Source organism: Monopterus albus, unplaced genomic scaffold (assembly GCF_001952655.1).
Source record: "Monopterus albus unplaced genomic scaffold, M_albus_1.0 scaffold1.1, whole genome shotgun sequence".
In the NCBI taxonomy this organism is placed as follows: domain Eukaryota; kingdom Metazoa; phylum Chordata; class Actinopteri; order Synbranchiformes; family Synbranchidae; genus Monopterus; species Monopterus albus.
The window spans coordinates 3041006-3056746 of record NW_018127881.1 but is presented as its reverse complement, the minus strand read 5'-3'; the positions used below and the strand labels follow the sequence as shown (position 1 = coordinate 3056746).

General features: G+C 39.3%; 1 protein-coding gene and 1 long non-coding RNA gene across 5 annotated transcripts in view; one reads left to right on the top strand and one right to left on the bottom strand.

The window, feature by feature from the left end:
• Positions 1-6391, top strand: part of rtf2 (replication termination factor 2) — a 27516-nt gene extending 21125 nt beyond the window's left edge. The window contains exons 8-9 of the mRNA XM_020614083.1: positions 3341-3415; positions 5266-6391. Of these exons, the coding sequence (XP_020469739.1) occupies positions 3341-3415; positions 5266-5444 (254 nt within the window). The 3' untranslated portion in view covers positions 5445-6391. The remainder of the gene's footprint in view (positions 1-3340; positions 3416-5265) is intronic.
• An 864-nt stretch (positions 6392-7255) lies between these two features.
• On the bottom strand, positions 7256-14110 carry LOC109968862 (uncharacterized). Of its 4 annotated transcripts, none has more exons than XR_002276210.1 (7): positions 14009-14106; positions 13015-13157; positions 12346-12476; positions 10092-10170; positions 9764-9822; positions 9431-9671; positions 7256-7600 (listed from the first exon to the last, which is right to left on the bottom strand). It is a non-coding gene; the product is annotated as an uncharacterized LOC109968862 (long non-coding RNA). The 4 variants fall into 4 exon arrangements; XR_002276205.1 differs by having other exon boundaries at positions 14041-14087; XR_002276196.1 differs by lacking the exon at positions 13015-13157 and having other exon boundaries at positions 14041-14110.
• Positions 14111-15741: the final 1631 nt, after the last annotated feature.

The following is a 15741-nucleotide window of genomic DNA, read 5'->3' as shown; positions in this document are numbered from 1 at the left end:
AGGGGTCAGTTAAATTTAAAAATTCATGCTATATGTACAACCAAAAAAAGATTTTGTATTTCCATAAGTGGGGTAAAACTATGGAATAATTTAAGTGTAGACATAAAAAATAGTAATAGAATTGACGAGTTTAAACATAAATATAAAGGTATGTGTCAATCAAGATATATGCAAGAACAGGCTCAATGATTAATTACATGGACAATTGTGGGTGTGGTGTACATTTTGTAAACATTCTTTAGTATATTACTTGTGTGATGTAAGAATGTTAACACTGTTATATTCTTTCTTTAGTATAATATGTGTGTGCGTAGAAGTGAATCATGTACTGCTTGCAAACCAATGATGGTAAGATGATGTCATGGGGTAGGACTAGATAAGTCTGACTTCTTCCTACTCCATTCAAGCATGTACTAGGTATAAGCAAATTGATATTGGATTATGTGTAAAATTATGTGGGTTGTCATATCAACAGTTTTACATGCTTGAAAGAATAAATCAAATCAAATCAATGTGTTACAGGCATCAGAATTTAAGTGTTTATTTTGAGAATTGAAATTGATGAGGTTTCACTTTAAATAATGTGCTGCTGTATTGTTTTCAATGTAATACAGGACACATGATTTGCAAATCACTATTTTTAGTTTGATCTGACATACTGTCCCAACTGTTTCTGATTTGGGGTTGTACAACACAAGGAACACAATAATCAGAGTAATCTTTAAATGCTCAAGACAGGCTTCTAACAGAATAAAGTAGTCTCTTAGCAAAGGCTTTCTAAACCAGAAAAATACATTGGTGCGAATGTCCAAACAAAATCTAATCCCAAAAGGTAAATCTGTTCCAAGGTGAGTTTCACCATCAGTAGCATAACTAACGGAAATGAGCAGGACAAAATGAAATTCAGGAGTGAAACAGCAGCAGAGGTAAAGAGCAAAAAGAATAGGGTCACCAAATGTTTCTGGACAGAAGCATTATCCAAATGAAACTACACAGGAACAAGAGACTAGTGTGTCTGTGGAGTGGTACAGTCAGGGAAAAAATTATTTGAACCCCAGCTGATTTTGTAAGTTTGCCCACTAACAAAGAAATGATCAGTCTACAATTTCAATGGTAGGTTTATGTGAACTGTGAGAGACACAACAATAACAAAAAAATCCAGAAAAATGCATTACAAAAAAGCTATACATTCATTTGCATTTTCATGAATGAAATAAGTATTTGATCCCCTATCAGTCAGCAAGACCTCTGGCTCCCAGGTGTATTTTATACAGGTAACGAGCTCTCAGTCTGTTACCTGTATAAAAGAGACCTGTCCACAGAAGCAATCAATCAATCCAGATTCCAAACTCTTCACCATGGCCAAGACCAAAGAGCTTTCCAAGGATGTCAGGGACAAGATTGTGGACCTACACAAGGCTGGAATGGGCTACAAGACCATCGCCAAGCAGCTGGGTGAGAAGGTGACAACAGTTGGTGCGATTATTCGCAAATGGAAGAAACATAAATTAACTGCCAATCTCCCTCGGTCTGGAGCTCCATGCAAGATCTCACCTCGTGGAGTTTCAATGATAATGAGAACGCTGAGGAATCAGCCCAGAACTACTCGGGAGGAACTTGTCAATGATCTCAAGGCAGCTGGGACCATAGTCACCAAAAAAACAGTTGGTAACACACTACGCCGTGAAGGACTGAAATCCTGCTGTGGGCCAAAATCCGCCCTGCGATGTGTGCAAACCTTGTGGCCAACTACAAGAAACGTCTGACCTCTGTGATTGCCAACAAAGGTTTTGCCACCAAGTACTAAAGCACGTTTTGCAAAGGAATCAAATACTTATTTCATTCATGAAAATGCAAATTACTTTAACTTTTTTTGTAATGTTTTTTTTCTGGATTTTTTTGTTATTGTTGTGTCTCTCACTGTTCACATAAACCTACCATTGAAACTGTAGACTGATCATTTCTTTGTTAGTGGGCAAACTTACAAAATCAGCTGGGGTTCAAATAATTTTTTTCCTGACTGTATATGGTAGACAGAGCAGTCAAAAAGGGTCAGTGTCTCACACTGTCATCCAGCAAGGAGTAAAAGAAGAGAACTGAGTCGTACGAAACTGGTGGACACTATGTTATTGAAAGTGGTCTGTGCTGATGGAATTAGTAGAAAGGAACAAAAAGAAAAAGGAAGTACTCCACAAATAAAGGCTTAAAACAGGAAGTCAGCAAGAATTGGGAGGTAAATGACTTGTGGTAAGTCACATGGATGTTGACACATCTTAACTCATGATCAGTATAGTTAGTAGATGACAGTCTAGTCACCGTCTGTGTGCTCTTTTCTAATAAAGTGACCTTATGTTTTATGTTATTGGCAGTGTTTTTTGTTGTTGTTATCGGTTGTTGTTCTTAGTGTTCCCCTAGACTGAGGGAGCAAACATTCAGGACCAGAGTTTATGAACTAGCATTAATGTTATCCGCTTGCAGAGCAGTCCATACACATCCATGTTGTATTTTAACATTAGCTTAGGCGGCCTTACTAGCTTGCTAATAACAGAGGAGTTGAATCTTTGTGATTGACAGCATTGTGTAAAAAAAAAAATAAAACAAAACAAAAACACACACGGAGGAACTGTTCACAGTCGGCCCATTGTCATGGTTATCATGTGTTTTATGTGTGTGAGAGAGAGAAATAGAGCACAGCACAGAGGGACTGACCAAATACTGTACATGCTTTGTGGACGGCACTGCACTGAGACAATATTTAACCTATTTTAAATCAATATGTGGCAGTCAGTGTTGACATTGTGGTGGCCCACTACAAATAATTCATTGTATGGGAATTAATGGGTGAGGTGGCCCATCTGCTACAAAGCACTGGCCTTAACAAAAGGAGAACACAGATTTCCTGTATTTCTGTTAACTGATGTCTTTGTTACATTGTTACTTCAGCTTTTGGTGGCTTTGCAGTTATGTGTCAGACACGGCTGACACACAGCTCTTCCTCTGAGCACACTTTCAGGTTGAGGTACAGTTGGGTTTATCAGTCTCAGATCAGAGACCTCCTGCACTGTGTCTTCAGAGAGCATTGGTGTGGCTTCCTGTGCAGGTCTCCAGAACAGTACAGGGCGGTCACCTCACAAGTGAACAGGGAGTTGGCCTTATAATGAAATAAACAATAAGTCAGCTTGATTTAGAAAGCTTTTATTATGTATAAGTCAGTTTGTCTTTACAATATGCATTCATTTGTAATTTTTCCAGGCCACAGGACAAATTATGTTTATTTGAATGCAACATTGAATTATCCCCGGGCTTAATCTAATTGCCTGGCTTGTGTTTCCTCCTGCAGAAGATGCTTCGTCTCTACAAGTGGATGTAGCAAAGAGATCTTCTCTACAAAATGGTGGTGAAAGCAGCCAGCCAGGTAGCTAAGCACACTTTGATTTGATTAAATACAGACAAACAAAACTTAAATGTAGGCAGAAACTCTCTAAAGTTTTCAGCATTTTATATCCAACAGACTGTAGGGAATCCCCCCCACCCCCAGAGCATAGTCATTCTTAAACATGATTGTTTAAAGTTTTGTGTCTCAAATGTGTGGTGTTATATCAACTGTTTTAAATGCTTGACAGACAGACAGAATCTAGGCAAATTATGATTTGAGTTTGATTACATAACTACTCAAGTACACAGCCGGTCTCTTGTTTTTAACAGTATGCAGTTAAATGTACGGTCATGGCCAAAAATATTGGTACCCCTGCATTTCTCTCAGATAACACACAAACTTGTGGTGATCACAAATTCTTTGGCATTCTCATGTTTAGTTCTTTTGCTTACATTGTAACGACAGAAAAAAGCCCAATCTGATCCATTCCACACAGAACTCCACAAATATACTGGGCAGAATTATTGACACCCTCAATTTAATATTTGGTAGCACATCCTTTGAACAAAATAACTGAAATCACTTGATTCCTGGAATTTTGGGCCACTGTTCTTTTGCCGACTGCTCCAGGTCTCTCAGATTTGAATGGTTCCTTCTGCCAGCTGCTGTTCTGAGATCTCTCCACAGGAGCTCTGAACCACTTCAGAACTCTCCCGCTCATTGTCTGAAACCATTTCTGGTGCTTTTTGAAGCCTGCTTTGAGTCGTCGTCCTGCTGTAAGACCCATGACCTCTGACCAAGACCCAGCTTTCTGACACTGGGCCCTACATTGTGCCCCAGAATTCATTGGTAGTCTTCACATTTCATAATGCCAGACACACAGTCAAGCCATCCAGTGCCTGAAGCAGCAAAACAACCCCAAAACATCAGTGGACCTCCACTGTGTTTGACTGTAGGGACCGTTGTTTTTCTTTGAAGGCCTCATTTCATTTTCTGAAAACAGCAGAATGATGTGTTCAACCAAAAAACTCTATTTTAGTCTCATCTGTCCACAGGACGTTCTCTCACAAGGATTGTGGCTTCCTCAGGTAAGGTAACTCCAATCTGGCTGTTTTATGTTTCTGGGCCAGCAGTGGGGTCCCCCGGGTCTCCAACCATAGCGTCCCTTGTCATTCAGATGGCGACGGATAGCGTGAGCTAACATTGTTGCACCCTGCGTCTGCAGGTCAGCTTGAATTTGTTTGGAAGTTCATTGAGGTTCTTTATCCACCATTGGAATAATCCTTCGCTGCAATCTGTCCTCTGTTTTTCTCTTGACAATGTTGTCACTGTGGACACAGGAACAGCCAGATCTCTGAAGATGGACTTGTAGCCTTGAGATTGTCCAGGCTTTTCCACTACTGTGGTTCTCAAATCCTCAGTTCTTTGCTCTTCTTTCTCATCTCCCTGCTCAATGTGGTCCACACGACACAAAGGTCGAGTCAACTTTTCTTCATTTTAAATGGTTGTAAGTGTGATTTCTGTGTTGCCAGCACCTGTTGGTTGCTACAGGGGAGTTTCATGACAAATTAAAGGATCACCACATAACTGAAATACAACTATTTCTGATGATCTTGCAAAGGTGTCAGTAATTCTGTCCAGTCCATTTGTGGAGTTCTGTGTGGAAGGTATCAGATTTGGGTTTTTTTTTTTTTCCCCTATTTTTTTGTGTGTTCTTCCAATGCAAACAAAAGAAATAAACAGGAGAATACCAAAGAATTTGTGACTGCAACAATTTTCTAGGAGAAGTGGTGCGTTTTCTGACAGCAATGCAGGGGTGCTAGTATTTTTGGCCATGACTATGTAAATATATTATTGTTCATTTTTGTTTTGCCATTTTTACCTCCCAGTTGTAGCTGGACCCTCTGGAGCCTTGAGCTCCTCTAAAGCCTTTGCCACTAAGAGGTCCATTCAGAAAATGGAGGAGAAGTCAGAAGTCTTCAAGTCCCTGTTCACCACCCACAGCTCTGCCAAGCGCACTAAAGAGCAGACATCCAACTGGGTCACCCACACCCCATATCACTTCTAGTAGCTATCACTTAGACCACGTTTTGTTTTAGACCCATTACTGATAAATCTAGTTCTGTATACCCAAGTCCAACATACACATGCTGCACATTACCCATGACCTCTATTAATGTCACCAATGTGTGAACGCTTTCACAGTTTGTTTCCTCATTCCCCAGTGGCTCAGTGTTTACATGTTGTGAACATTTAGATAATGGCTCCCCAAGCTCTTCAGACTGTCTTGTAACTTGATTCCTCCCTCATGTATTCACCTGTATCTCTGTGATCTCAGTCACTGCACCAAGAACTGAGTGACTTTATCATCTCTGTCACTCTGCTGCCTCCTAGTGGACAGACTGCAGCATTTTGAAGCATTGGCTACATGGTTGCAACTCGTGCATAAGCAGTGAGGTAATATATATATATATATAGGTTTGATTTCACTTTTTAGTTAAGGTGGAAAAAAAATGCAAAAACTCTACATTTCTAAAGCAGGTCCTACTGGGTTGCACTTGTCTTCAGTAATTATTGTCTGTGAATGCATTTGTAATATAGATTGCCAGCTTTTCCTCACAGGGTTTATCTGCATATGCTCGGCCCTTATTTCTTCTTTTTGGAATTTATTAAACCACTTTAGCAGAGAACCTTCACATCATTTGAAAGGGAATTGAGGTTTGCACTTTAAAAAAAATTTAAAGTATCATATTTCTTGAGGCTTCTGATGTTCATAAATCAACCAAAGTTCTCACGGTGCAAAAGGAGCAGATGCGGTTGTAATGTAACAAAATAACAGGAAACATCATTTTAACTCAGTATATTTCCTCCCTAAAGGTGTTTCCAGTTATCTGTGCTGATCTCAGTTTTTTTTAAAGAAGTGAAAGTCGCAATATGTCACATTTGTGATCGATTTACATTTTATGCACACTTTTCTTTGCATGTAATGAGCAAACAAAATACATTTATACTCAATTTTTGTGTCCCTCTCTCTCTCCCCATGTACATGTGTGTGTTCATATACATACATATATACACACACACAGAGTAGATATACGTATGATTTTCTCACTCTATCTGTCTATGGTGTTGCCTATATTACAAGTAAATGTGCACAAATGGTCTGTTTCTTGGTTACACAGCAGTCATTGGCTATGGTGACAGCAACAACTCCCTGTTGTGCCTTTTGCCTGGGAAAATTCACACCAGAAACAAAGCTCTTATTACATACGGCAGATTACGTGTTTGCATGCAAGAGGTGTGAAAATGAAATCTGTTGACAGGTTTAGTGTTCATTGTGTTGATCGGGAGACACCCAGCTGGCAGCGTCTAACTCCATAAATATTACTGAAAACAGACGTCATCCTGTTGCTTGGTTGCTGCCATACATATGGTCTCACTTGGATTTCATCTAATGATACAGGGATCAAAACAACAGCCTCTGATTAGGCCCAGTGGTTTAGAAAATATGCTGATATTTGACTTAAGTAAAAGTAGCAATACAGTAAAAGCCTGTGCATTAAAATAAATACTTAAAAGTTCCCCTCTGCTCAAAAGTAGGTTTGCTTTTTGTTACCTCGCTTGGATTTTTAACCTTATCTGTGCAGAGTAGTGTATGCAGAGAGTTTTGACACTAGAAGGCATTTTTCACAGTCATCTGGTTTAACATGTGTTCCTATAAGCAGGATTTATGGCACCACTTCTGTAGTTGATAAACCAGTTGTGGTTGAGCATGCATCTTGCAATGTGCTGCAAACGCTAGAAGCATCCAGCGCACATACTGTACACTGAGAAAATACTTTATAGTGAAGCAGGAGACAGCTTGTGTCCAATGCTTATACATGAAGAGTGTTTATTCACACCACATCTAACACATTGATAAAATGTAAAACAATGCCCTAAACAGGGCAGGGCAAGTACCATTGATTAAGCACATTTACAGTCATAGCCAGGAGAGTTCATCTTCCCCATCAAAACCACCAGTGCCTCCCCACAAGGAGCCCCCTCAGAGACCCCTCACCATGGCACCAAGGAGACCTCCTCCTCCAAAGAAGACTGACCCATCCAGCCCAACTGAGCTAAAGCCTCTACCTGCTCTAAAAGAAGCCCAGGACTTTCCCAAAGCTGGACCACCACAGCTTAGCAGACCCCCATCCCCTAAACCCAAAGGGTATGTTCAGTCATCTGCAAACAAGAGAAAGAATAGTCCAAAGTTAATAAAGCCCCCATTCCTCCCAAACCCCAGTTAAACACTGAGAATGTGTAAAATATGTTGTTTTGTATGTAGGGGCTTAATTTGCAAAGTGAGTAAAATAAATGTAGTGGAAGAAAAACTATATTTACGTCTGAAATCTGGTGAAGTAGAAGTGTAAACTAGCATACAATGGAAATAGTCAAGTAAGGTACAGTATAAGTACCTGTAAATTGCACCTAAGTACAGCAACTAATTGATTGTACTTGTAGTCAAGTAAGGTACAGTATAAGTACCTGTAAATTGCACCTAAGTACAGCAACTAATTGATTGTACTTGGATTCAACTACTAATGTAAACAGTTTAAAGTGTTATCCTGTCTGTTGGCCGTTAGGGGGCAGCTGCACTGATATACGTCGTTAGGAGCTCAAACTAAAATAGGCGAAGAAAAATCGCTTCCTGTTCGAGTTTCAGAAAATGTGAAACGTCTTTAACAGCAGATATTTAAATTAGAATAATTCGACAAGTAATCTGCTGTTAAACGTTCTAAACAAATGAACCAATTAGGCCAGAAGCTTTACTAAATTACATGACAGGACTGTCAGACATGTACAGACAGATGTTATGTAACTTAGTAAAACCCAAATTTAAAAAAAAAACCTCTCCTAGAATCGCCACCTTAACGTGGTGGTGAGGTTTGTGTGTCCCAATGATCCTGGGAGCTGTGTTGTCTGGGGCATTAGCCCCTGATAGGGTCTCCCATGACAAATTGGTCTCAGGGGAGGGACCAGACAAAGAGCAATTCAAAAAACCCCAATGAAAATGGCAACTTTGAATTAGAAGTCTATTACTGGAATGTTTGGTCATTTTTTCAAAATAGCATGTAAAAATGGATGAAATAAAACATCAGAATTTTATTTTAGCAATATAACAATATAAATTCACTTCAGTTCAACTATCAATGGAAAAATACATTGAGAAAGCTGTCAAATAGATAAAAACATGAACATTGCTTATAAACACTGAACATTACAATAATAACAGCTCATTGCTTTCATGAGAAATGAACATGAAATCAGAAATATTTACAAAGAAAGAGCCTTGGTCAAAAATGTTTGGGAACCACAGGCCTATTCTACTCCATGTTCTGCCACACAGCTTAATCACAACCACTGAAGACCTTGACAGTACACTGACCACACACAGCCTGCCGGCACTTAATGTACAAATTGACAGTTTTATTTTTACTGCAGTGCATTTTCACTGCACACTGCTTTTGCTTCTCCTGAGGCTGCTCTACCACTGCTGGAAGGGGCTGAGGCACAGTCTCAGTTGCCTCTTTCATTTGCATGTGGTCACTGCACAATTCCTTACACAACTGCAGAAGGAAGTTGCGCCTAGCACGTTTTGCTTTTGTGCAGCTCTGGTATAGAATGCATGCATTGATGCCAGCCAGGTCCAACATGTTATAGAAGATGGCAACTGGCCATCTGCAGGTGGCAGCTCCTGTGGAGTATTGTCTGATCATTTTGTCCAGGACATCCACTCCCACCATGGTCTGTAAATGCACTGTGTCTGGCTTTTTCTTCTGGTTGTCACTTTCCACGTTCACCATCTGGTGCATTGTGCTGAGGATGCACACATTTTTGTTCACCTTGCCCTGGTATATTGTGAGTATTGTCTTGTCACTCTTCATCACTTTGATGTCATGCAGTAATGCTTTCTGATGCACAGAAGGTGGGAGTGGATGCCTTTTTTTGTTCACAGTGCCTACCAGGCTGGTGTTCCTTACTAGGAGTTTATGAACAAGGAAAAGGACTCACATGACTGGAGAAGTCACAGTGCAACTGCATGGAGATGTGAAGTACACTGCCTTGATGACCCCACCAGTAGGGAATTCCCATTTTAGCCCAAAACTTCAGCAGCACTTAAAAACAGGGCCTGTCTTATGTTTTTTTTTGTTTCGTTTTCTTCAGTAAAGCTACAACTATAAATCTGTCTTGTTCTGCTCCCTTGGTTCTTCACTGTACTCCAGCATGATCCACATCTGGGAAAATGGTCCCCCTGAAATGAAAATATTCATAAGCATGGAGAACACCCTGAAATATTTTCTGGGATTAAGCCACAAGTTTATACAAAAATGGTCAGTCTCTTACATCAATGTCCTCATGAGGGAGTCATCCCATTTTCCATAGCCATGGCTCTAGCAGTCTGGCTGTGGGAGGAAAGACGAAACAGACTAAATATACTAATACTCTATAAGGTTGACTGTAGTAAAGTTTTGAAATTGTCCTTTAAAATGAGTGAAAAGCAGGAGAAACTACTACTATGAAGCCAAATTCTCAAAGTAGGCTTCATAGTAGCAGTTACTCCTGCTTTTCAGACTGCATGTGGGTTTTCAGTCATTTAAGTGCACAGAAGAATTGATCACTTTAATTATTCACATATTAAATGTTAATATCAAAACAAGACTGGATAGAGTACCCGGATGGAAAGTCAGGTTTCTTTGCAGCTTCAAAGAAGAACCCCAAAGCCGTGGATGCCTTGTTTGGAGGATCAGGATCTGTGACAATGCATTTGGAGTTAACTCAATCAGCTACTCAAAGTTTCTTACAAGTTTATCCACAGTGAACTAAAAGATAATTCTATTTGCCAGCTGTACTATCAACTTGTTTCACTTCAGAGCAGTGAAGGTCAATCACCATGTGATGACAATGTTTGCTATAAACATTATAGTTAGAACACTGGAAGTTATTACTACAGCTTCATTATCATACAGTAAGTGAAACTGTTACACTACAGTTCATTCTGACCCTGTGTACAAACATGGTGGATACAAATGCAGAGTAAAAGCACTTGTAAATATGCACACCTTACAGCTGCTGTCTCAAAACACCATACAGTGGGTACAGAAAGTATTCAGACCCCCTTAAATTTTTCACTCTTTGTTATATTGCAGCCATATGCTAAAATCATTTAAGTTCATTTTTTTCCTCATTAATGTACACACAGCACCCCATATTGACAGAAAAACACAGAATTTTTGACATTTTTGCAGATTTATTAAAAAAGAAAAACTGAAATATCACATGGTCATAAGTATTCAGACCCTTTGCTGTGACACTCATATATTTAACTTAGGTGCTGTCCATTTCTTCTGATCATCCCTGAGATGGTTCTACACCTTCATTTGAGTCCAGCTGTGTTTGATTATACTGATTGGACGTGATTAGGAAAGCCACACACCTGTCTATATAAGACCCTTCAGCTCACAGTGCATGTCAGAGCAAATGAGAATCATGAGGTCAAAGGAACTGCCTGAAGAGCTCAGAGACAGAATTGTGGCAAGGCACAGATCTGGCCAAGGTTACAAAAAAATTTCTGCTGCACTTAAGGTTCCTAAGAGCACAGTGGCCTCTATAATCCTTAAATGGAAGACGTTTGGGACGACCAGAACCCTTCCTAGAGCTGGCTGTCCGGCCAAACTGAGCTATCGGGGGAGAAGAGCCTTGGTGAGAGAGGTACAGAAGAACCCAAAGATGACTGTGGCTGAGTTCCAGAGATGCAGTCGGGAGATGGGAGAAAGTTGTAGAAAGTCAACCATCACTGCATCCTTCCACCAGTCGGGGATTTATGGCAGAGTGGCCTGATGGAAGCCTCTCCTCAGTGCAAGACACATGAAAGCCTGCATGGAGTTTGCTAAAAAACACCTGAAGGACTCCAAGATGGTGATAAATAAGATTCTCTGGTCTGATGAGACCAAGATAGAACTTTTTGGCTTTAATTCTAAGCGGTATGTATCACCTGTCCAATACGGTCCCAACAGTGAAGCATGGTGGTGGCAGCATCATGCTATGGGGGTGTTTTTCAGCTGCAGGGACAGGACGACTGGTTGCAATCGAGGGAAGGATGAATGTGGCCAAGTACAGGGATATCCTGGACGAACACCTTCTCCAGAGTGCTCAGGACCTCAGACTGGGCCGAAGGTTCACCTTCCAACAAGACAATGACCCTAAGCACACAGCTAAAATAACGAAGGAGCGGCTTCACAATAACTCCGTGACTGTTCTTGAATGGTCCAGCCAGAGCCCTGACTTAAACCCAATTGAGCATCTCTGGAGAGACCTGAAAATGGCTGTCCACCAATGTTTACCATCCAACCTGACAGAACTGGAGAGGATCTGCAAGGAGGAATGGCAGAGGATCCCCAAATGCAGGTGTGAAAAACTTGTTGCATCATTCCCAAAAAGACTCATGGCTGGATTAGCTCAAAAGGGTGCTTCTACTAAATACTGAGCAAAGGGTCTGAATACTGATGACCATGTGATATTTCAGTTTTTCTTTTCTAATAAATCTGCAAAAATGTCAAATTCTGTGTTTTTCTGTCAATATGGGGTGCTGTGTGTACATTAATGAGGAAAAAAATGAACTTAAATGATTTTAGCATAAGGCTGCAATATAACAAAGAGTGAAAAATTTAAGGGGGTCTGAATACTTTCTGTACCCACTGTATATCAAACTAGGAAGTTTGTCAGTAGAAAAAATTGGTCAGATCGGAACAAAGAATGAAATGTATGCAATTACGTTGTGCTCCATGTTAGTTTTGAGAATTTTCATTACAATTTATATCAAAGTTGCTCAAACACTTTTGAAATTAGTCTGTCAGGAAAAAAAGAGCTGAGAAATTGCATAGTATTCTCTCACTTGAACCACCACAACTTTAGAAAAAGTTTCTCACCTCATCGACTTGCATTTGATGTCCATATGTAGGAGTGACAGGGGCCCGGAATGCTGTCGGTCCTTCTCGCAGGAGGCCCGAGACTATTTATGCTGTGCAAGTCCCATATTCTTGTCCATGCATTCTGTGGCCTATTGAAAGATACATGGGGGAGTTAGTCCTATAATGTCTGTCCTAGTTATAACAATTACTCTGATCACAGAAGAGACAGAAACCTGTACAAACTAACACATTTCATAAAAATCAAACATGCAGGAAAAGTCTACAGCTCTAACAAAAAGTTTAGCTAAACTGACCCCAATTTATAATTCCTAACAAGAAAATATATGATTACCATAGATAAAAAAAAAAAACAATATCTTAACAGTATTTGACGTATTTTTTCTCTTTTCCTGGCTTGTGTGTTTTGTTGTAGTCTCCATTTTGTCTCAGCATGAATACAAGGTTCCCCCCACCCAAACACATGTCATATCATTGGAAAGGCCAGGATGTCCTCTTTTCAGCACATCAGGACTTAGTATGGTAACTCAAATGAGTCAAAAGATACAGACCAAAAACAAATGTCCACTACAGAGGACACAAATGAATAGACTGGGTCTCAGAAGGATATTTCGCTGCTAATGCCTTTGCACTATTATTTAAGCAGCATTTTGAATGTAGCACTCTTACCTGTAACAGGGCATCTCAATAAAAAGACGCCGACCGGTTAAGACCTCACCGGGTCTTCATCGGGGCAGAAACAAAGGTGCAAACATCGGGTCTTCATCAGCACGATCCGGTGACGTCAAAACCGCCCGACGTTTTTTATTGAGCTGCACGATTATCACACATAAATAACATTTACCTAACATGTAAAACTAGAGGACCTCTTTCATCTACAAGACTACACATCCAACAGGGAATAAGTTACAAGTCAACTCTAAGAGATTTCTCCTAGATTTAAGCAGGTTTCACAATTAGCCTGACAATTGACAGGCTCAACCAAAGCAAAAGAGTACTGGACGGCTAACATTACCCTCGAAAATTTTCTTGCTAGCAGAGGTTTGCTAACGCCCTATATTAGCATTCGGCTAACACTAAATAAAGTATCCCACCTAGAAGAGAAAACATACAACTGTGTTAACAGAGAAGCACCTGTGCGCTGCCTACATACAGAACGCAACGCAACACATGAAATGATTGATTGATTGATTGATTGATTTATTCTTTCAAACATGCAGAACAGAACAGAACAATGAACAAATGACAATAACACACATGATTACACATATCCAACCAATGCTAATTAAAAATCAGTTTGCTTACACCTATTACATGTTTGAATGGAGTAGGAAGAAGTCAAACTTCCATCCTACCCCCATGACATCATATTATACAAAATTTATGCAACATTGGCTGCAAGCAGTATCACTACATAGATAAAACAGATTGTTTCTTATTCTTGCAAATATCTTGTATAACACATACATTTATATTTATATTTAAACTCCTTAATTTTGGTACTATTTTTCATGTCCACAGTTAAGTTATTCCATAGTTTGACCCCACTTATAGAAATACAAAATCTTTTTTTGGTTGTTCGTATAGCATGAACTTTTAAATTTAAATGTCCCCTTAAGTTATATCCCCCTTCCCTTTTCACCAAATAAATGGAAATGCTTACTGTGATTTTCTCCAATCTCTAATGCTACCCACCTGAGTAGCAGAACAGCTGGCGTTATACTCCACCTTGTATCTCCACTACAACCAAACTTACAGAACCGTCACCGGAGACTAACTTGAAGAACCCAGCTAATACCTGATTGGACAATTTCACTCTGCTCTGTGATTGGACTGTTAACTGTCCAATCAGATTCAGGTGAGATTCACATTAAACTTGTGCAATTTGCTACTTTCTGCCTGTACACGGATGTTCACAGCTTGTTTTCAGTGTCTTTGTGTAACAATTTGTTTACAGATTTTATTCACACGTTCAAAAACGTTTTTACGTACAAATCATCCCTACACATGCTCACAAAAATTGTGACCATGTACATACATTGCTATTTGTACCTTTAAATTGCCATTTAATGGATAGTACTGAATGTTAGTAACAGAAAATACTATTTAAAAGTTGTTTATTCTGCAAGTCGTCTTACAACAAACCATACACCTGCATCAATCTCATCCACTGCTCTCTGCATTCTCATTGCGATTTTGCATTTATTATTTTTCCTGCTCCACCACAGGTTGATTCTCCAACTAATGATGAACACACCACAAGACTGAATTACAGAAAAATGGGCAGTAATTCAAGAGGTGTGGAAATTTTCTACTTCTACACAGTGACTTTAGGCTTCACCTCCTTCCCAATGCCCTTGCCTGGGAAGTGACCTGCCATATAAAAGCCAGTGGTGTTAGCAACCGAGCTATCCACCTGCTATATAGGCATGCATTTAGAACTTTTACTGGTTTCTGCTATTGGTTAACACAGCTTGGCAAGGGAAAGGGGAGAGGTACACATTTTAATTGCTTAAAACAGAAACATTAAAATTAACATGGTACCACACAAATGGTCTCACAGTAAGACACACAGAGAATACACATATTTTCTTCAGGAAAGGCATTTGTCTAGTTGATTCTGGGCTTTTCAGTGAGACAAAGTGAGCAGATCTAAATCCAATAATTTTTAAGGAAACAGCTTATTTATTTAATATGTGTGTGTAAAAACGATATCAGACACAAATGACCTAGTTAAAGTACCTACGTTTTAGGGGAAATTATACTCAATACAGAAAATGATTTAGGTACTTGTGAAAAATGCTGTAATAATTTGTTTCATCTTGAGAAGGAAGTGGGGTTAACAATATAATGACAGTTTAAAGCAACTTATTTAAAAATCTATGTTCTCACTCATTTAGCTAAGTGCTCTTTGACAGTCTTGAGCATCACAAGCTTAATTCAAGCTTGAAAAAATTGTCAGACCCAAATGGCCTATTTTTATATTTCTTGAACACGTCTGCAAAAGATCTTCAAAGCTATAAGTGCTAGACATAATATCACATGAGTAGGCTACACAGTACTGTATAAATGTTTTAGGCACTTACATTATGTCGTGAAGTGGGACTATTTTCAAAAATAATACCGTCAGTCTTGACCTACTGTTGTGTCACTTACATCACAAACCATGCATAATTTTATTCTTACCACTACTTAATATTTAACAGCATCATATTTTATAAAATCAACATGTTTTGTGCAAAATCTTAATTTTTAAAGTACTTTATAGTTGCCAAATATGCAGTGGAGTAAAAAGTATATTGTTTCCCCCTTATATTTAGTGGAGTAATGTGGCATGAAATGTATTTAATGGAATAGCATACAAGTTCTTCAAAAGTGTCCTTAAGTAGTACTAAG